The 22,433-nt window shown below is 39.2% G+C and overlaps 1 protein-coding gene across 6 annotated transcripts in view; it reads right to left on the bottom strand.

Moving 5' to 3' along the window:
* PRPSAP2 (phosphoribosyl pyrophosphate synthetase associated protein 2) overlaps positions 1–22,433 on the bottom strand; it is a 56,490-nt gene that overhangs the window by 17,595 nt on the left and 16,462 nt on the right. For all 6 annotated transcript variants that reach the window (XM_045526915.1, XM_045526917.1, XM_045526916.1 and 3 more), the window contains 2 exons: positions 21,588–21,703; positions 16,124–16,179 (listed from right to left, as the gene is read on the bottom strand). In XM_045526915.1, coding sequence (XP_045382871.1) covers positions 16,124–16,179; positions 21,588–21,703 — 172 coding nt within the window. The remainder of the gene's footprint in view (positions 1–16,123; positions 16,180–21,587; positions 21,704–22,433) is intronic.

Genomic DNA, 22,433 nt, shown 5'->3' with positions numbered 1-22,433 from the left:
AATGCTTCTCTCCGGCAGCAGCACTAATGATGGGCAGTGGCCTGGCCTGGTCTGCGAGCCACTGGCTGGGAGAGCCCGAGTGAGCTGGCTAACCGCCTCTCAGTCTCCTCACTGACAACTGCTAATTCTACCTAGCTACCTACTTACCCACCTGTGAGAACCAACCACATGGGACAAAGTGCATTAAATAGTAATCAAAGTATTAAGCACCAATTTTTTAACAGCTTTACAGAGGTATAATTGAAATGCAAGAAACCGAACATATTTAAAGAACACAATTTCTTAAGTTCTGACGTGTGTATATACCCACATAAGCATTAACACAATCAAGACAAGGAATATATCTACCATCACCAAATGTCTCCTTATACACCTCTGCTGTTCGTCCTTCTAGCCCCAGGCAACCACTGATCTGCTTTCTGTCACCATAGTTTCACTTTTTCTAGAATTTCATGTAAGTTAGTAGAACCACACGGTATGTAGTCTTTTTTTGTCTGTCTTATTTTACTCAGCATAATGTTTTGGATATTCATCCATGCTACACCATGTATCAACAGCTCAATTCCTTTTCACTGCTAAGTAATATTCCACTGTGTGAACAGATCACAGTTTATCCATTTGCTTACTGATGGACTTCTGGGTTGTTTCCAGTTTTTAGCTGTCACAAATAAAGCTGCTGTGAACATTCATACAAAGATCTCTGTATGAGCATATGCTTTCTTTTCTCTTGGTAAATACTTAAGAATGAAATCGCTGGATCACACAGTAGGTATATATAACTCCTTAAGAAAAGGCTAAACTGTTTTCCAAAGTAGTTATACCGTATTACACATTTTCATGAGCAGTGCATGAGTGGGCCAGTTCCTCCACACTCTGAGCAACACTTGGCATAGTCAATCATTTTTTTTTTAATTAATTTATTTTTTTTGAGACAGAGTCTCACTCTGTTGCCCAGACTAGAGTACCATGGCATCAGCCTAGCTCACAGCAACCTCAAACTCCTGGGCTCAAGCAATCCTACTGCCTCAGCCTCCCAAGTAGCTGGGACTACAGGCATGCGCCACCATGCCTGGCTAATTTTTTTCTATATATTTTTAGTTGTTTGGCTAATTTCTTTCTATTTTAGTAGAGACGGGGGTCTCGCTCTTGCTCAAGCTGGTCTCGAACTCCTGAGCTCAAACAATCCGCCTGCCTCGGCCTCCCAGAGAGCTAGGATTACAAGCGTGAGCCACTGCGCTTGGCCAATCATTTTAATACAATCCATTCTAAGGGTGTACAGTGGCACTTCATGGTCGTTTTCATTTGGATTTCCCTAATGACAAATGGTATTTTGAGTAGCTTGTCATGTGCTTATTTGCCATCCACATATATATACCCTTTGGTAAAGAGTCTATTTATCTTTTGCCAAATTTTTTTTTTGAGATAAGGTCTTACTCAGTTGCCCAGGCTGGAGTGCAATGGCACAATCCCAGCTCACTGTAACCTTGAACTCCTGGGCTCAGGCGATCCTCCTGTCTCAGCGTCCCAAGTAGCTAGGAATACAGGCACATGCCACCACATCGAGCAATTAAAAAAAAAAATTTTATAGACATGGGGTCTTGCTATGTTGTCCAGGCTGGTCTTGAACTCCTGGCCTAAGGTGATCCTCCCACCTCAGCTTCCCAAAGTGCTGGGATTACAGGTGTGAGCCATTGCACCTGGCCTCTTTTGCCTATTTTTAAATTGGATTGGTTCCCTTATTAATTTTTGAAAATTCTTTATATATTCTGAGTACAAGTCCTTTCTCATATATATCCTTTACAAATATTTTCTTCTAATCTGTGCCTTTTCCTCTCATTTTCTTAATAATGCCTTCTGAAAAGCAGTATTTAATTCTGACGAAGTACATCTTACCAATTTTTTCTCTTATGAGCTATGCCTTTGGTGTCATATTTAAGAAATCTTGGCGGGGTGCAGTGGCTCACGCCTGTAATCCTAGCACTTGGGAGGCCAAGACGGGCAGATTGTTTGAGCTCAGGAGTTCGAGACCAGCCTGAGCAAGAGTGAGACCCTGTCTCTACTAAAGAAAAAAAAAAACAGAAAAAAATTATCTGGACAACTAAAAATATATAGAAAAAATTAGCCGGGCATGGTGGCGCATGCCTGTAGTCCCAGCTACTCGGGAGGCTGAGGCAGAAGGATTGCTTGAGCCCAGGAGTTTGAGGTTGCTGTGAGCTAGGCTGACGCCACAGCACTCTAGCCCGGGCAACAGAGTAAGACTCTGTCTCAAAAAAAAAGAAGTCTTTGCCTAACCTGATGTCGCAAAGATTTTTCCCTGTTTTCCTCTAGAAGTTTTTTTGTTTTTAGAGACAAAGTTTCACTCTGTCACCTAGGCTAGAGTGCAGAAGTGCAATCATAGCTCACTGCAACCTCGAACTCCTGGGCTCGAGTGATACTCTTGCCTTAGCCTCCTGAGTAGCTGGGATTACAAGCGTATGCCACCATTCCCGGCTAATTTATTTTTTGTACAGATGAGATCTCACTATGTTGCCTAAGCTAGTCATGAACTCCTGGCCTGGAGCGAGTCTCCTGCCTCAGCCTCCCAAAGTGCTAGAATTACAGGCATGAGCCACGGCCTCCTCTAGAAGTTTTAAAGTTTTATGTTTTCCACTTAGGTCTATGATTCATTTTGAATTGATTTTTGTGTGTGCTGCAAGGTATGACTCAAAATTCATTATTTTGCACAACAACATCCAATTATTCTAGCACCACCATTTGTTGCAAGACTATCCTTTCTCTATTGAATTGCATTTGCACCTTTGTTAAAAATCAGTTCTCTAGATACATGTGGGTCTATTTTTGGACTCTCTATTCTGTTCCACTTATACATTTTTGTATCTTTATCCCAATACCACATTATCATGATTGCTGTAGCTTTATAATAAGTGTTGAATACAAGCAGTGTTAGATCTCCAACTTGTTCTTTTTCAAAGTTGTTTTGGGGCCGGGCGCGGTGGCTCACGCCTGTAATCCTAGCTCTGGGAGGCCGAGGCGGGTGGATCGCTCGAGGTCAGGAGTTCGAGACCAGCCTGAGCAAGAGTGAGACCCCGTCTCTACTAAAAATAGAAAGAAATTATCTGGCCAACTAAAAAATATATATATACAAAAAAAAAAAATTAGCCGGGCATGGTGGCTCATGCCTGTAGTCCCAGCTACTAGGGAGGCTGAGGCAGTAGGATCGCTTAAGCCCAGGAGTTTGAGGTTGCTGTGAGCTAGGCTGATGCCACGGCACTCACTCTAGCCAGGGCAACAGAGTGACACTCTGTCTCAAAAAAAAAAAAAAAAAAAAAAAACCAAAGTTGTTTTGGCTATTCTAGGTTCTTTCCATTTCCATATGAATTTTAGAATCAGCTTATCCATTTCTACAAAAAAGCCTGCTGAAATTTTGATTGGTATGGTGTCAGTTCTATAGACCAATTTGGGGAGAAATGACATCTTAACAATATGACTCTTTGAACCCATGAATACAGTATCTCTCTCCATTAATGTTGGTCTTCTTTAATTTCTCTCAGCAATGTTTTCTAGTTTTCAGTGTACAGGTCTTATACATCTTTTCTCAGATTTATTCCTAAGGTTATCACTTACTTTGAGGCTATGTGAATGGTTTTATTTTTCATTTCAATTTATAATTGTTCATTTCTAGTATACAGAAATACAAAATTAATTTTTGTATATTAATCCTGTATCCTGCAACCTTGCTAAACTGATTAGTCCTAATAGCATTTTTGTACATTCTATTTTTTTACTGATTACTCACTCATCAGTCACACACATTTTTGTACAGTCTATCTACTTTTCAAGTGATAATGCCATATGCAAATGAGATCTGTTTTATCTCTTCCTTTCTACACTAGATTTCTTTTCTTTTTTTAAATTGCACTATCTAGAACCTCTAGTACAATCTTGAATACAAGCAGGAAGAGCATACATCCTCATCTTGCTCCTGATCTTAGGGGAAAAGCAATCAGTCTTTCACAATTAAGTGTGATATTAGCTGTAAGTTTTTCATAGATCCCTTTATCAGATGAGGAAGTTCTTGCCTATTCCTAGTTTGTTTAAAGTTTTATCAGGAATAGAAGTTGGATTTTTGCCTAAAGCTTTTTGAATCTGCTGAGATGATACAGTTTTTCTTTTTTAGTTTATTCATATGAATTACATTTATTGATTTTTTTTCTTTCCTTTTTCTTTTTTTTGAGACAGAATCTTGCTCTATTGCCCAGGCTAGAGCGCCGTGGCGTCAGCCTAGCTCACAGCAACCTCAAACTCCTGGGCTCAAGCAATCCTTCTGCCTCAGCCTCCCAAGTAGCTGGGACTACAGGCATGCACCACCATGCCCGGCTAATTTTTTCTATATATTTTTAGTTGTCCAGATAATTTCTTTCTATTTTTAGTAGAGACAGGGTCTCGCTCTTGCTCAGGCTGGTCTTGAACTGCTGACCTTGAGCGATCCTCCTGCCTAGGCCTCCCAGAGTGCTAGGATTATAGGCGTGAGCCACCGTGCCCAGCCTATTGATTTTTTAAAATGTTAAAACAGCTGGGCGCAGTGGCTCACGCCTGTAATCCTAACACCCTGGGAGGCCAAGGCAGGAGGATCGCTTGAGCTCAGAAGTTTCAGGTTGTAGCGGGCTATGATGATGCCACTGCACTCTAGCTGGGGCAACAGAGCAAGACTCTGCCTTTAAAAAAAAAAAAAAAATTAAACCAATCTTGCATTCTTGGGATAAACCCCCAAATAGTCATGATATATTATCCTTTTATATATTGTTGGATTCAGTTCACTAAAATGTTGTTTACGGTGTTTACATCTATGTTCATGAGAGATACTGGTCTGTAGTTTTCTTATATGTCTGTGTCTGGTTTTGCTATCGGGTAATTCCTCATAGGATGAGTTGGAAAGTACTTGTTCTTTAATTTCTGGAAAAGCTCATGTAGAATTGGAATTATTTCTTTCTCAAATATTTGGCAGAATTCATCATTGAAATCTGGGCCTGAGAATTTTCTTTATAGGAAGATTTTCAATTTAATTTCTTCAACAGACGTAAGTCTATTCAGATTATCTAGTTCCTGAGTAGGTTTTGGTAGTTTGTGTTTTTCAGGGAAGTTACTGGCATAAAGTTGGTATAATATGCCCTTCATTACCCTTTCAACATCTGTAGAATTTGTGGTGATGCCACCTGTTCTTTCCTAATATTGGTAATTTGTGACCAGTCTGGATAAAGGTTTATTAATTTTATTGATTTCCTCAAAGAACAAACTCTTAGCTTTCTTTTCTCCACTGTTTTTTGTTTTCTATTTCATTGATTTATGCTTTAATCTTTATTATTTCCTTTCTTACGCTTACTTTGGTTTTACTTTGCTTTGCTTTTTCTAATGTCTTAAGGTGGAAGCTGAGATCACTGATTTGAGATCTTCTTTTCTAATACAAGTACACAAATCACTCCCTAAGTGTTGTTTTAGTGGCATACTACAAATTTTAATGTGTTATGTTTTCATTTTCATTCAGTTCTAAATACTTTCTACTTTCCCTTTTGATTTCTTCTTTGACCCATGGTTTACCTAGAAGTATATTTAGTTACTAAATATTTAGAGCTTTTCCAAAGATACTTCTGTTATTAGAATTATTCTTAATTCCCGTGTGGTCAAAGAACATATTTTGTATGGCTTGAATAATTTTAAATTTGAGGCTTGTTTCATGGCCCAGAATATGGTCTACCTTAATAAGTGTGTTTGGGCTCAAAAAGAAGATACGTTCTGCTGTCCATGGATGGTGTTCTACAACTCTTGATCAGATCCAGCTGGCTGACAGTGTTTGTCTTCTGTATCCTTACTGATTTTCAGTATACTTGTTTAATCAATTACTGAGGGAGGAGTAATAGAACTGCTGACTACCATAATGGATACAACTGTTTCTCCTGCAGTTATCAGTGTTTGCTTCATACATTTTTATTTTATTTTATTTTTTTTTTGAGACAGAGTCTCACTTTGTTGCCCGGGCTAGAGTGAGTGCCGTGGCATCAGCCTAGCTCACAGCAACCTCAAACTCCTGGGCTTAAGCGATCCTACTGCCTCAGCCTCCCGAGTAGCTGGGACTACAGGCATGAGCCACCATGCCCGGCTAATTTTTTTTTTTTGTATATATATTTTTAGTTGGCCAGATAATTTCTTTCTATTTTTAGTAGAGACGGGGTCTCACTCTTGCTCAGGCTGGTCTCGAACTCCTGACCTCGAGCGATCCACCCGCCTCGGCCTCCCAGAGCTAGGATTACAGGCGTGAGCCACCGCGCCCGGCCGCTTCATACATTTTTAAACTCTGCTCTTCAGTTCATAATGTTTACGATTATGAAGTCATCTTGAAGAACCGACCCCTTCTATCGCTATGAAAAGATCTTCTTTATCTCTCATTTGTCAATGTTAATACAGCCACTCCAGGTTTCTTTCAAAGAGCTAGTTCTACCATGGTATATTATTTTCCCAGCTTTTTATTTTTAACCTATTCCCTCCTCCTCACTGTCTTACAGCAAGTCCACCTCCCCAGTGGACTAGACTCCTGAGGGCCAACACTGACTCTTACTCTTTTTTATATCTCCAGCACCTAATGCACGGTAAATGTTCAAGTGCTTAAAGATCAAAAAGTTCTCCCAGTTTTGGTTTTCCAACACCAAAAATTTAAAACAAGTTCTTATCTAACAGCTCACAAGATTCACTAAAAACAAACAAACAAACCATTAGGAAGTATACTGAAGCCCACCAGTGCTCTCTATACTAGACAAAGCCACCGCATTTACATGACACAGGAAGAGCAGGACACTTGAAAACACTAAATAGTATCAAGTATGTAAAGTCTTGTGAGTCGTGGGAAATCTCACTCTACTAGGTTTCCTATAGGCACTATTCAACTAAGGAAAGCTTTGCTACAGTGTTCATAATTATTTCAAGAAGTTTAAATTCATGCTTAAATCATTCTATTTCAAGATACTTCTTTATAAAGTTATATTTTGCTTCTCTTAGTAGAAAGCATGATATTACTATAGTACATGTAGTTAACTCTTGTGTGGCATTAAAAACAATCTCAAATGCATGTTAAGCAAACATTTATCCGTCTGGTCTTATCTGTGAGAAATCTAATTTATATTTCCAAGGAAAAGGTGATCAGCCTTCACAGGAACAGGACTGTACAACATAATCAAACACAGAAAACTATGTGTGTGCGTGGGGGGGGAATATCTGTACTTAGGGAAACGAGGAAGTGTCATAAACAGGGAAAATATTTTCATAAAAATTGCTAAATAGCCCAAGATTTAATATTTAGTAATCTATTCTTATAAAAAATTCAAAATAATTTTCAAAAAAATTCTCAGAGAAATAAATTTCAGACAAATACAATGGCAGAGTCTTCACCAGAGTCTGGCACCATATAGATTAGTTCCTCCTTCAAATTCAAGATTGGCTTTGCAAATAAAAGTGTTGTCAAAGAAGGGACCTCTCTTAGTTATCCTCTAAGGGAGTTTTTTTCTATTTGGGATCCATGGAGGTTTGTCAATTCCTAGATAAATGCTATTTTAATAATACTAACCTCCAGAAAATACAACACTTTCAAGATAAATAAAACCATTACCTGTACACTGATGGTAGTTTCTAGATGCTTTATATAATTTAGTCACATACCTTACATTCCCACCTGATTCCAAAAAGGATTGGGATTATTTCCGTATGTCATTTTGCTTATACACTGACAATCATAAAGGAAATCCAAAGCAACTCAATCTTGTTCCTGATTGTACAAAAATGAGGGTTGATTTACATCATAGGTCAGAAAGAACAAGACAGGATCTCAACTATCATTTCTTTTCCCTATTCACACAGTTTCTAAGAAAAAAATTCCAAACAACTCATTAAAGCAAGTTTGATACCTTATTAAAGCAACATTATACTCTCAGATGATCCCTTCTGTTCCAAACAACTGCTCACTATCAAAGAACTCCAAAACAATAGCTCTACACTTACAACTGCTCATCAGTCTAACTTCAGGATTCTAAAGGAACTAGCCACCACCATTCTACGTAGTGATATTTAATTTGCAAAGTGCTTCCATATGTTCTTTGATGCTTATTACAACTCTGTAAGATAAGCAATGCAAGTGTTACCCCATCTCACTGGTGAGGAAACTGAGGCTTGCAGAGACTGCCTTGACCAAAGTTCTCATGGACTGGCTAAGCCACAACTGGAAGCCCATGTCTTTCTATTGCTAGTTTAACTATTTTCCTGCTGCCTTGGCTGTCTTTTAAAATAACTATAACAGTTTTCTAAGGGTAGGCGTCAAATGAAAAACTTGGAGGAAGAAGCTAGGAACAAACAGTCAGATAAAAATGGCTGGGCCAGAAAGTGCCATGTCCTATTTGAACTCTATATTGATGTGCAAATCAGGACATTAGAACACAAGAAATCACCGCCACATAGCGAAGGGAGATGGGAACAGTCAAAGTTGACTTAACTGTGTTAGATACTATGCCTACAGAACTCTTTGCTCATAACACCTTAAATGCAGAGACCAAACTCCCAAGCCACAACTGTATTATTTTATTACCTCATCCCTAGAAAACTGAGCCTTTTGTAGCACCCAGCTCTATCTCAAAACATTCATTTAATGCAGTATGGCCTATTTTGGACTCAATTACAGGATCTGGGTAAAAAAGAGACTGGATCCCTTGTTCCAATCTACCTACTAGTCAAACAGAACATGCGGACAGTCTGCAAGCTCCACAGGAGCAGACCAATGTCTGTTCTGGTCACCACCACATCCACAATGGCTGGCACAACAGTACTCAAGTATGGACTGAGTGAAGACAGAGTGACGGGGCAAGTCAATTTCAATCATATTTGGCCAACACCCAAATCCCATAATCACTGGTGTGGAAACAAACACTCTAAGAAGTAATTAGTTGCACCACCACTGAAACTGCCTATATTAAAATAATAGTAAGACCACAAGATATGAACTGTGATAAAAGTCTGATTTGTACACAAGAATAGACATAGCTAAAAGTTAACCAGCCATTGTTCCCTAACTTGCCTACTACTGTAACTGTTTACTGCCTGACAAGCGCAAGATTTGTGACTTCCCTAGTCACTTCTATAGATAACACTGATATTGTAAAACCTAAGAGTGGTCTGAGATACCTTCCAGATTCTGTATTCAGGTGGACCAACTGACATCACTGGACCAGTGGCCATGCATGGGAACTGATCCAACAGGTCCTGTGACCCTCTACCCAGGAACTGTTTTAGCCAACAAGACAATTGCTGCTTCCCAACCCTATGAGTTCATCCCCAACCAATCAGCAGACCCAGTTCTTTAGCCCTTTGTTCACCAAACCACCTTTTAAAAACCTCAGCCCCAAAATCCTCAGGGAGACAGATTTGAGAAAATTCTCCCATCTCCTTGTTTGGTGCCTTGTGATATTAAACTCTTTCTCTGCTGCAACTCCTGCTGTCTCAGTATACTGGCCTCTATCTTGGCAGTAGGCAAGGGACACCATCGGGTTGGGTGGTAACACCACCTTCAAGTAAACAACATCTGGCTGAACCACCTTGGAAAAGTTCCTTCATCTCCTTGCGTCTATTTCCTCGTGTGTGAGAGATAATAACTAATGACCTCCTAGGTTAAGAAAATCAAATGAGATCATGTAGATAAAACATATAACACTACACATGCATTCCAGAGGGCATCCTCCTGGGCCTCATCGGACCCAGTACAATAGGTTCTCAATAAACCTCTGAACAGATGAATGACAAATGTCTCTGACAAATGCCAAAGGAACTGAGCAAAAGGCTACCACATCCATCCTCTATAAACACATGGGTGCTAGATGCTCCCTGAAGATTCTGGAAGTTATCAGAAGCCTACCCAGATGGAAAAGTTGAAACAAAATTCATCACTTTCTTCTGGTAGTTAGTGAGGAAAAAATGTATCAAAATACATTGTTGCCACTTCTGCTTCCACTAAAATGGATTGCCCCACTCCTTTATTAAGCCCAACTAAAAACTGTGGACATTATATACAAAACAAACATGACAAGACTCTAAAAGGCAGGGAGAAGAAGGTAGACTGGAGAAAGACCTCAAGGGACCCTAGGACCAACACGGTGGTAACTTCCTTGGGCTTTCTTTTTGCTTCATTATCCCAGACTTGTAGCTGGAGAAAAAAATCAGCAACCCAAAAATGTCAGTGGGCAAAGACAAGAAAAATACCTACAAAAGCCTGCTCTCTCTGGCCAGAGAACCAGGAAAGGGGCAATCTAGCAAGTCAGAAAACATTTAGAAGACAATAACTGTCCTACTCCAGACAAATACTACAGGAAAAACTACAGCCCCATGTTTTCCCCACGTGAGCAAACGCCAAGTGGCAGGCCTGAACCTCCTAGTTTGCCCTTCTGTCAAGAGGCACCTCAACCTCTGATAGGGTGGTTTAATAGTAGGGAGTTGGTACTTTCATGCTCACTTACTAGAATGAGCACCCTGGCTGTGCGAGTGGAGAGCAAAATCTGGATTCTACCCCCAACTCAGCAGTAAAGAGGTACCCTCCCTTGCCCACTGTGGCAGTGTCAGAGAGGCCTAGTGGTATGAGAAATTCCACCGCCACTCCCACTGGTAATGAAGCCCCTCCCCTGTGGTGCCAGTGGAGGGCTCATGGGGAGCACCCCCACCCACAGGTAACAGGGAGCCCCTCCCATCTTGAGTGGTCAACACAGGCTAGATGGGGAATCCAGACTTCTACCCCACCCAGCGGTAACAAGCGCATACCACCACTTTCCCTGCTAGAGCCCTAAGAAGCCAGCAAAAACAGAAGGTCTAAATAACATGCACAGTCTCATACACAATTATCCAAATGTCCACATTCCAATCAAAAGTCACTCACCACACCAAGAGCCAGGGAAATCGCAACATGAAAGAAAAAAGACAATTAACAGATCCCAACACCAAGATGACAGACGTATCAAAATTATATGACAAAGATTTTACAGCAGCCATCAGAAAAATGCTACAAGGAGCAATTAGGAACATGTTTGAAACAAATAAAAACAACAGAAGGCCTAAGCAAAGAAACAGGAAGTCTCGTCAAGGAAACAGAAAATATAAAAAAGAACCAAACAGTAATTTTAGGACTTAAAAAATATAATAACCAAATTAAAAAGCTCAAGTGGATAGGCTCAAATGTAGAATGGAAGTTACAAAAGAAAGAATCAGCGAGCTGGAAAACCACAATAGAAATTACTCAATCTAGACAACACAGAGAAAAAAGGACTAGGGGAGGAAATGAATAGAATCTCAGAGACCTGTGAACTATAACAAAAGATCTAACACTCATGTCATCAGAGTCCCTGAAGGAAATAAGAAAGAGAGGAGGACTGAAAAGTACTCAAAACAATAATGGCTGAAAACTTCCCAAATTGGCAAGAGACATAAACTTACAGATTCCAGAAGCTGAGCAAACCTCAAACTGTATAAATCCAAAGAAATCCATGCCAAGACACATTATAATTAAACTTTTGGAAACTAAAAACAAAGAAAAAATCTTGAAAAATAATTCACGTAACAACCAACTTCTCATCAGAATCATGGAGATCAGAACAAAGTGACGCAAATACTTTTCAGTCAGAAGAAAGAAAAAAACTGTCAACTCAGACCCCAACAGCCATCAAATAACATCCTTCAAGAATGAAAGGATGACTCGAGACATTCTCAGATGAAGGAAAACCAAAAAAATTTGTTGCCAACAGAACTACCATTTTAAAAGGGCAAAAGGAAGTACTTTAAACAGAAAGGAAATAACAAACAGAACTCTGGAACATCAGGAAGGAAGAAGGAACCAAAAATATGAGCAAATATAACAGGCTTTCCTTCTCATCTTGACTTTTCTAAATTATGTTTGATAGTTAAAGCAAAAATTATAACAGCTTGATATGGCTCTACATGTATGTACAGAAAATATTTAAGACAAACATAAACAGGGAGAGTAAAGAGACATTAAAGGGAGGTTAGGTTTCTTTTCTTTTCTTTTTTTTTTGCATTTGGATTCAGTTGGAGGGAGGTTAGGTATCTACAATTCACTTGAACTGGTAAAATGACATCAGTATATGTTATGTACATATAATGTAATACTTAGAGCAACCACTAAAATAGCTATATAAAGAAATACATTCTGTCCATAACCCTAGCACTCTGGGAGGCAGAGCAGGAGGATCATTTAAAGTCAGGAGTTTGAGACCAGCCTGAGCAAGAGTAAGACACTGTCTCTACTAAAATAGAAAAATTAGCTAGGTGTGATGGTATGCACCTGTAGTCCCAGCTACTCAGGAGGCTGAGGCATGAGGATTGGTTGAGCCCAGGAGTTAGATGTTGCAGTAAGCTATGACAACACCACTGCACTCTAGCCAGGGTGACAAAGCAAGATTCTGTCTTTAAAAAAAAAGAAAGAAAGAAATACACTTAAAAACACTATAGAGAAGAAGCACTCTGGGATGGTGGAATAAGGACCTCAGAAAATCTACTCCTCCACAAAAATAAGAACTCTAGCAAAAATTGTGAAAATCAGCTTTTTAGAACTCTGGAAGTTAACCAAAAGCTTGTGATAATCAGGAATGCTTAAGAAAAATAGTTGAATCTTGCTAAAAACAGCAAACTTCAGGGGTTTTACCTTGCCCTATTCCTATGCTCCTTTCTCCAGCTCTGTAGTGGACAAAAACTAGAAGCCTCATAACCATGGTAGCTGCGAAAAACAGCAGCCTAACCAGAGGGGACGAGGGAGGTTTGGAGCTCCTCAAGAAGCCTCATTCTCCGATAACTTTCAGTATTATACATATTGGGCAGCTTGCTGTGATTCAGGGCTAGAGAGTATGACCTGACTCAGAGCCTACCGTATGTGAACAGCCCTATCCCCAGAGTGTCAAAAATAATAAGCAGCAATTGTTTAATACTGCAGATGCCTGAAGTGGCAATACCAGATGAGTCAAACAAGAGGCTAGCCAAAAAACAAAAGGAAAATCTAGGGAATGAGATGCCCATATGGGCCTTGAAAAGCTTATTTCTGCATGTGCAGGACATGTGCTTACCAAGGAAGGACCCAAAAAGGCCCCAACCTTGAACCTTGGCTGACCTTGAAGCACTGTGCAAGCAGGAAGTAAGGGCTAAGGCAGAGTTGTATGCTGCTAGGAGAACTGAGGACATGCCCCAACAGGCATACACAGGCCATGGGAAGAGGATGGGAGACTTACTGGCTCAAACCATGTAAGGAAATCTCTGTCCAATCGTTAGCTGGCCACTAAGCTAACCAAGCAAAGACTTCAGTGGCTGCACACTACAAAAAATATAGCCTTTGCAGAATTAGTACAGGAAAGCCACTAAACAAACATACAGCAGAAACAACAGCAGTAACAACATATCCTGGGAATTGGGTATGCTGGATGCTCAGATTTGTCACTTTGTACAATTTAAAATTTTATTTCTAACCAAAACTTATAAGACATGCAAACAAAAAGGAAAATACAGCCCCCATGCAAGAAAAAAAGCAGTCAATAGAAACTCTCTTAGGAAGCCCAGTGTCAGAATTACTGGACAGTAAATCAACTATTATAAATATGTTCAAAGAACTAAAGAGAACAATCTATAAAAAAATTAAAGGATACCCAAAGAAATGAAATATTACATATAAATATAAAAAAATGTGTACAAGGCAGGGTGCGGTGGCTCACGCCTATAATCCTAGCACTCTGGGAGGCCGAGGCGGGTGGATCACTCGAGGTCAGGAGTTCGAGAGCAGCCTGAGCAAGAGCAAGACCCCGTCTCTACTAAAAATAGAAAGAAATTATATGGACAACTAAAAAATATATATATATAAAATTAGCCTGGCATGGTGGCACATGCCTGTAGTCCCAGCTACTGGGGAGGCTGAGGCAGGAGGATTGCTTAAGCCCAGGAGTTTGAGATTGCTGTGAGCTAGGCTGACGCCATGGCACTCACTCTAGCCCGGGCAACAGAGTGAGACTCTGTCTCAAAAAAAAAAAAAAAAAAGCGTACAAGATCTATATGAGGAAAACTACAAAACTCTGATGACAGAAATCAAGAGAGCTATTCCATGTTCATGGATAGGTAGATTCAGTACTGTCAAGATGTCAGTTCTTCCCAATCTATAGATTTAACACAATCCCAATCAAAATCCCAGCAAGTTATTTCGTATTAATACATATAAACAATCTGATTCTAAACTTAGTGTCAAGAGGCAAAAGACCCAGAACAGCCAACACAAAACTGAAGAATAAGAACAAAGTTGGAGGACCGACAATACCGACTTCAGGACTTACTATTTTAAAGCTACAGTAATCAAGACAGTGTGGTATTGATGAAAGAACAGACAAATGGATCAATGGAGCAAAATAAAGAGCCCAGAAATAGACCTACATAAATATAGTCAACTGATCTTTGACAAAGGAACAAAGGCAACACAATAGAGAAAAGACAGTCTTTTCAAGAAATAGTGCTGGACAATTTGGATAGTCATATGCAAAAGAATGAAGCTGGATGCCTATCTTAATCGACATATAAAAATGATGAAAGACCTAAATATAAGTGCAAAACCTAAAACTATTAGGAGAAAACATAGGATTAAAACTTCATGACCTTGGAATTGGCAATGAATTCTTAGATATGCCACCAGATGCACAAACGATAACAAAAAAAATAGATAAACTGAACTTCATCAAAATTAAAACCTTTTGTCTATCAAAGAACACTACATCAAGATCATGAAAAGATAATCTACAGAATGGGAGAAAATATTTGTAAATCATATATCTGATTAAGGGTCCAGTATCGAGAATATACAAAACACAACTCAACAAAAAGTTAACTCAAATATAAAATGGGCAAGAGACTTGAAGAGACATTTCTCTGAAGATATACACATGGCCAGGCCAACAAGCATAAGAAGAGATATTCAATATCATTAATCATTAGGGAAACATAAATCAAAACCACAGTGATGGCCAGGTGCAGTGGCTCACGCCTGTAATCCTAGCACTCTGGGAGGCTGAGGCTGGTGGATCGCTCAAGGTCAGGAGTTCGAGACCAGCCTGAGCAAGAGCGAGACCCCCGTCTCTACTAAAAATAGAAAGAAATTATCTGGCCAACTAAAACTATATATAGGAAAAAATTAGCCGGGCATGGGCGCATGCCTGTAGTCCCAGCTACTGGGGAGGCTGAGGCAGTAGGATCGCTTAAGCCCAGGAGTTTGAAGTTGCTGTGAGCTAGGCTGACGCTACAGCACTCTAGCCAGGGCAAAAGAGAAAGACTCTGTCTCAAAAAAAAAAAAAAAAAAGAAAGAAAGAAAAAAAAAAGATGCAGTGAGCAAAGATATTCAACTGGAAAATAATTTTAAAAGGCTTTTTTAGGACAAGCCTTTATTTGTACATGTGATTTTGTTCTCCCCCTCTCCAATGGAGTAGCTTCTCCACAAAACACTGGTATAGGAAGTCCTCTCAACCAAAATATAATTTTCAGTATATGTAAGTGACTCATTAGTTACTCTAGGTTAGATAAAACTCGTTCTACTGACACTCTCAAGGCTGGCCCTCAGGGTTTTTCAGTTTTGTAAAATGTCACTTTTTAACATACAAATATGTGGCCTCTCAGCTCGATACAACTCTGTTAATAAATTATTGATTTCTTCAAATAAGAGGCAGTAAACAATTGCAAAGCATATTTGCCAGGATTTGAAACGCCAGACTTGCCAGACTTAAAGATAGATGAGTGCTTGCTTATCTGGGTGTGCGGGAAGCACTAGATGGTATTCCCCAGACCTGGATGGCTTGGGTCAAGAAATATGATTGGCTGTCGTAGATTGGAAATGGAAAAAAAAAAGAGGAAACTAAAATATTTACTTAGTAAATGGAGTTGGCAGAACAACCTTAAAGTATCAGTACGAGGAGGAAAAATAAGGGATACCAGTGGGAACCACTGAAGTCCAGTTTACAATGCCTGGGAATCCATCAACAACATGATCCTTAGAAGCAGATCGTGAGCTCCCACCTACCTCTTAGCTGAGGCTGGAGACTTGGCCACGATGACTGCATTCCTATAATCTGGGATCTGTGATAGACAAGAGATCAGACATTACTACATGTTTCCAAGAGGCTATTTTCACAGTCAGCAAAAGGGAATATTCCAACAGACTCAAAAATGTCATCTGGTTACTTGGAAGCATTCCCAAAAAAGCAAAGGATCAAAGTAAAGTCTGCTTTGGAAAATGAAGGAATACCTACCAAGGAAAAAATATTACTAAAGTGCAAGCCACTCAGATTTCTTTTAAGAAAAACGTAGGGATAATCAGTGATTAGCTCATATCTCTATGCCAGCAAATACTGATAACTCAGTGTAAAGACGTTTTTATAAAGTCAAAAGGAAGTCGTGTTCTGAATCCTAATTACATGTAATCTCTCTCTCTTTTTTTTTTTTAGAGACAGGTCTCACTTTCTCTCCCAGGCAGCTGGAGTACAGTGGCACAATCATAGCTCACTGTAACTTCAAACTCCTGGCCTCAAGTGATCCTCCCGCCTCAGCCTCCCAAAGCCAAAGTGTTGGGATTACAGGCGTGAGCCACTGTGCCTGGCCTACATGTAATCTCACAGTACAAGGATGGTATAAATCCACTCTGATTCTAAGTCAAATTCCAAACAGATGACTATTTAGCATCGACATGTCAAAGAAACCAATTTGTTAAAGGAAAATCAGCCCAGTACAATTTTAAAAAGATATTCAGAGCCCTTAAAAAAAGAAAACAAAAACAACAACTAAATATCAGCTGCTTGAAGTCTTTTTACTGTTGAAAATTTAAGTAATCTGTGCTAATGATGATCATAATCAAAGACGTACTCATTATCAAGGTCTGAAAGTATAGAAGATAGGACTACTTTTAAACTGAGCAGTGGTTTGTTGTTTCTGACTTTATCTTGGCAATATTTTTAAATTCTGTTCTTGAAATCTAACCATTTCATTTAATTATTTCATTCAAATATATTCCCATTGCTTTGTTTCTCACAATTACACCAATAAACTTTAAGTGGTTATTAACATCTAACATGTTGTAAAATGCCTAGCACATTAAGAGCACTAAATAATAAATACCTAGTAAATGAAGAAAATACTGACTGATTTGAAGAAGGATCTAGTATAGGTGCACCCAGCATAATCACATGGATCAGATGTACATATTTAACACAAGAAAGCGTAATTTACCCGGCCTTCTCAGAGTTATTTTCATTTAGCACTTTAATTATTTTTTCTGGGAGTTTTTCTAAATTGTTTCATGTATGTCCTTACTTCATCAAACATCATCAAACAGCACCAAACCCAGCCAAGAGAAAATGTAACAACCAACCAAGGAAACATTTAATAAAACAAATAATAAGACACTTAAAAGAAAGGACTCTTCAATAAAAACAGGTCTATTATCTCTTCAGAGGTTAAAACAGGAAACCATATACATAAAGACAGAACTAGTTGTTATGATAAGGAATTAAAAAGAAATCAAGGAGGAGGAAGTTATTGTGGCCTAAATAACAAACTCAGGAACTGGGTGGCTGAACAACAGAGTGAACACAGCTTTAAGAGCAGACCTGGGACAATCAAGCCAAGTAACTGTCCCAGAATGCTTATATATAAGCATGTGAAAACTGAAATAATTTTTTTAAAGTTACACTATAGAGACTAGATCCAAAGTTCTAGGATCTAACAGTTCCCAAAGAAAAAAATAAAAGAAATAGACGGAACGAAATACTCAATTAACAGAAAAAAAACTCCCAAAGAATGAAAGGGACCCCCTGAGCATATAGTGAGATGAATGGAAAAAAAGACCCACAAACACACAACATGGTGAAACTTCAAACCACAAGCAAAGAGATAAAGCTCTATTTTAATGGGGGGAATTTTGCCCCCTGCCTCCCCAGAACACATGATAAGATACTCAATCTCACTAGAAATCAGAGAAGTAAAAAATTTCAGTAATACAGTATTGTTTTACCCACTAAATTGGCAAAATTTTTCAAAGTTGTAACATTAAGTATTAGGAAGGGCATGGGAAACAGGTTCTACTATGTGTACTGCTGGTGGGATTGCAGAACCACAAAGAAACAAACTGCCCTACTCCACATACTCCTTTGCTACTACCCTACCCTTGTCCCATTCCTTGCCATATCTCATTCCTGGGATAATGACAGTGGCTTGATATAAAGACTTGGGAACAACACAGGGGGGAGAAAAACAACCAGAACCAGAAACAGATAACTCTAGAAGTTACCTAAAAACCTGGAGAGATAGGATGAGATCTATACAAACACATGCCATAAAGAAAGATAATATTTGTGATCCTCCTATTTTATTTACTCTTCGCGTTATCCTTTTAAAATGCTGGTGCAGGCCAATGATTACTAGGATTACAACCATTATACCTAATCACTTTTCAAAAACATGCATTGTAGGACGGGCGCAACAGCTCACATCTCTAATCCTACCACTTTGGGAGGCCAAGGCAGGGGGATCGCTTGAGACCAGGAGTTCGAGACCAGCCCGAATGACATAGCAAGACCCCACCTCTACAAAAAATAGAAAAATTGGCTGGGTGTGGTGGCACATGCCTGTAGTTCTGGCTACTTGGAGGCTGAGGCAAGAGGATTGCTTGAGCCCACGCGTTTGAGGTTGCTGTGAGCTAGGCTGACGCCACTGTACTCTAGCCCAAGCAACAGAGCAAGACCCTGTCTCAAAAAAAAACCCTCCCCTGCCAGCGAAAAAATGAAACCATGCACTGTACTTAATCAACGCCAAATCACTTTTCATCATATTTTAGTATCCCTGACACTGGGATGTCTCACACTGGGCAATGTCACACAGTGGCTGGGATGGGCTTTTTCCTCCCTTCACATGCATGGTGGCCACAGCGTTCCTAAGGTCCTCACTTGAAATGAGGCACGGGCACTGTTGGTTCTATTCTGCTGTGTTTGACTGCCATTTAAAATGTCTCCAGAAAGAGTTCATGATGATTCTTTTCATTCAAGTGAAAAGTTACCGTGTCTGCAACAAAGACAAAGGAAGAGAGCAGCAAGGTATAATTCCATATCCGTGAATCAAATCACTGGAGGAATGACCACAATTCCATATGTTCTTGCAAGGCAACAATCAAATGCTTTATGAAACCGAAGAAAGGAAGAGATCCCCACCAGTAGATGAAGCTGTAAAAAGGACTGACTCTGAAAAGGACTGCCTGACACATGCGCAGCAACGCAACTCAAGGCAGGAGACACTGCCCAACCCCTCAGAACAGATGATAAATGTCTCAAGGCTATGAGCATCCTGGTACTAGAACATTCCTTCTGACTCTGGCAGAAGGTTCTTAAATTCCAGTGACAAATTCAAGAGAAACAGAAAGCATGAGTTGTCAAATAGGAAAGTGTCACCATCAAACCAGGAAAAGTGTCAGCATCAGAATACGATCACTAAGTAACATGAAGGCATCATGCCATAGTATAATTAGCAGTGCTTTCTTCTTTTTTGGTGACATAAAAAATAATATAAGCTTTTATTGACAGCATCTTAGATTCAGTGAAATATGGTATACCTATCCCTTGCTTTAAGAAGCTCTAACACATGAAAACAAAAGGCATAGAATAAGTATACTGTAAAAAGGCAATACAATAAAAATTCCTTTTTAACAGTAAACTCCCATATACAATTTAATTTTATGTAGCTTTTTAAAATTTTTTCTTTGAATAAAGGAAAGAATTTTAAAACTAAAATGTTTGGAGTCATCACTATTGGCTCAACATCAGAAACAAAAAACCATTTCCCTAGTTTGCTGAACCATAAACATCATAACAGAAGGCTCAATTTTGACTTCTTTTCAACAATGAAACCTAAAATGGGGATTTTTCAAGTATTAACAAAAGGCAGCCTGGCCCTGAGGCAGACGCCTATGCTAATGGCAATGACCAGCACGGAGCTCCCAGCCCGACCTTGCAGCCAGCATGAGGATGCTCCAGCCTTCACTCTTCAGGCCCACAGGGCACCCTCAAGAGGAGCTGTTGCCATTTATGCCTTGAGACAGTGGCACACAACATACCTGAGTCCTGAGTGGAAACATCCCCCAAAAGCACAAGATGTGGACATCAGCCCATACAGGTCTACAGTGACTGCTCTATTTCTTCCAAAACGATAGGTTTCTCTGGCTAGCTATTAATAGCTATTAACTGGACTACATTCTCCTGCACACACAATTCTCACCCTCTCACTCTTCTCTGCCAGAACCTCGGAACCCTTCAGCATCAAGACATTTGCTAATTTCTTTCTCACCCTTTCCTTTCCCTCAGGTGAGAATAATATTCAGGTAAAATTATAGTCTATATTATTTTCTGAATTCATTAGGGTTTTTAGGTTTCCTGTGTGTAACTTCAAAGGAAAAAGCAGAATATTTACATTTTTCTCTTTCAAAAATACTTAAATACATTTTCCCTCTGAGGGCCTACAGTAATTGCTGGAGGATGGAGAAGGCCTGTACTCTTACCAGAAAAAAATTCCTCAGAAACCTATAAACTGACATCTTTTAAACATAGTACTATGAAAAGAAGTTCTCTGGAAATGTAAGAGAAAAATAATTCATAGAAGAAAAACAGTTCTGGCTGGTTTGATGGTAGTGGGTTATCTGAACTTACTAACATCAATGTCACCAAAGTTAATAAACAACCCCTCACTGCTAAATTTGACTGGCTTTAAAAAAAAGAAGAAAACGAGTTCTTAAAAGCAAAATAGCTAAGTATGATATAAATTAAAAATTCAAAACACTTCTTAAATAGTAAGTCACAAAAGTGCTTTTATATCAAATGGCAAATGTGACTATATTAAAATTACACAAGTCTGATTTATCCCAGGATGCAAGGAGGGTTCAACATGAGAAAAATCAATCAATGTAATACACCACATTAACAGAATGAAGAAAAATAAATCCACACGATCATCTCAATTGATACATAAAAAATCCAATACCCCTTCAGAACAGTAGTTCCCTTGGGGGAAGGAGGAGGGGAATGGGACAGAGAAGGAGCGTGTGAGCAGATGTAAGTTATGATGATCATTCTAGTCTTCTTGTTGGGTAGTAGGATCGTGGGTGCTGGCCAACTAGAGATGGATGGACAGAGAGAGGGTGGGTAGATACACAGAAAAGGGCCAGGACCAAGCATGGACCAATAACAAGAGTGAGTTACTTTTTACAATCATGACTAATCTGATTCTAGGTACTTGAGGTTCAAAAGAAAATGTAATTTTAAGAGCTTGGCAAACAAAATAAATCGGAGATTAAGAAGTTTAAGATACACTGAGTTACATTTAGAAAGTACAATAGTACTTTAAGCAGAAGATTACATCAAGTTTTAATCCTTTAGGGACAGCTCAAGGAAATAGAAATATATCTTTCAATCTTAATTAGAATGTTAAAAAAGTTTCAGCTAGCTCACCTCTTCTTGAATATACTGTAATAAGAAGGGAGATGCTCTTAAATTGTCAACAGGAATATTGAAGAAGCCCTGAATTTCCTTCTGGTGTAAATCCATAGTAATAAGATGAGTTAGACCTTTGAAAATAAAGCAGACAGAAACATATAGTTTAAAGACAAGTTGCACTGTATGTAATAAGTACTATGTAAAATTCTATATATAATAAATTACTATTAGAAAATTGCTCTCCCATCAAAAAAACTCAGCACCTTTATTGTTCAGATTTTTTAGTACTATGAGATGCATGATTTTCATATCAATTTAAAGTCTTAAATAACAAAAACATCTCTAAAAATTCTAATAGAGCAGATTACATCTCCTTAAAGTTTCCTTAATAGGCATGGCAAAGCCCAGTGTTAACATATCAAACAAACTGCACCAGCCTGGAAATTGGAGAAAATATAGAACCTTTACCCCTATTGTATCCTTAAGGATATCTGAAATGATACTAGAAAAATATAGGGAAAATTCTATATGAAAAATTTTAAAAAGCATCCAGACATGATGGCTCACGCCTACATTCCTAGCACTTTGGGAGGCCAAGGCAGGAGAAGCACTTGAGGCGAGGCATCAGCCTGGGCAACATGGTGAGACCCCCATCTCTATGAAAAAAATTAAAAATTAGCTGAGCATGTAGGCATGCCTTTAGTCCTCGGCAGGCTGAGCCAGGAGTATCACTTACCCCCCAGGAGTTTGAGGCTGCAGCAACCTATGATTGCACCACTGCACTCCAGCACGAGCAACAAAAAAATTTAAAAAGATATACTTGCCCAAGAGAACAGGAAAGTGAGCCTGGTAGCCTGTCCA

Source organism: Lemur catta, chromosome 15 (assembly GCF_020740605.2).
Source record: "Lemur catta isolate mLemCat1 chromosome 15, mLemCat1.pri, whole genome shotgun sequence".
NCBI classification, from domain to species: Eukaryota; Metazoa; Chordata; class Mammalia; order Primates; family Lemuridae; genus Lemur; species Lemur catta.
Note: the sequence above shows the minus strand (reverse complement) of the source record. Positions and strands in the feature narration are given on the sequence as shown.